This window comes from Pterocles gutturalis, unplaced genomic scaffold (assembly GCF_000699245.1).
Source record: "Pterocles gutturalis isolate BGI_N339 unplaced genomic scaffold, ASM69924v1 scaffold18020, whole genome shotgun sequence".
NCBI lineage: Eukaryota > Metazoa > Chordata > Aves > Pterocliformes > Pteroclidae > Pterocles > Pterocles gutturalis.
In genome coordinates this window covers 2,624-2,972 of record NW_010143790.1, presented here as the reverse complement: position 1 = coordinate 2,972, position 349 = coordinate 2,624, and the positions used below count along the sequence as shown (strand labels likewise).

General features: G+C 65.3%; 1 protein-coding gene across 1 annotated transcript in view; it reads right to left on the bottom strand.

The window, feature by feature from the left end:
- LOC104470073 (solute carrier family 22 member 6-A-like) overlaps window positions 1-345 on the bottom strand; it is a gene marked incomplete at its 3' end in the record, with an annotated part of 3,810 nt that extends 3,465 nt beyond the window's left edge. The window contains exon 1 of the mRNA XM_010084866.1: window positions 16-345. Within this exon, the coding sequence (XP_010083168.1) occupies window positions 16-345 (330 nt within the window). The remainder of the gene's footprint in view (window positions 1-15) is intronic.
- Between the last annotated feature and the right edge of the window lie 4 nt (window positions 346-349).

Genomic DNA, 349 nt, shown 5'->3' with positions numbered 1-349 from the left:
CTCCTGCCGCCCTACCTCGGTGATGATGGTGCTGGTGAAGACGCTGCGGTCGTAGGTCCAACCATCGCGGCAGGGCTCCGTCTCCGGCCAGCTGCTGTTGGGAGCCGAGCCGTTGACCTCCAAAAGCCACCACTGCGGTGTCACAAAGCGCTGGCACCGCTCACCGCGGGGAACCGAGACCTTCACCAGGTCCTGGAGGTCGAGGCCGGTGGCGTTGGCCTCCCAGCGCAGGCGGCAGCGATGGTCACTGGTGGCAGCCGTGAAGTTCTGCAGAAGGTTGTGACTGGCCATCATGAGGACAGGCAAGGCCAAGAGGAGCGCTGAAGCCACCTGGAAGCGTCCCATGCCC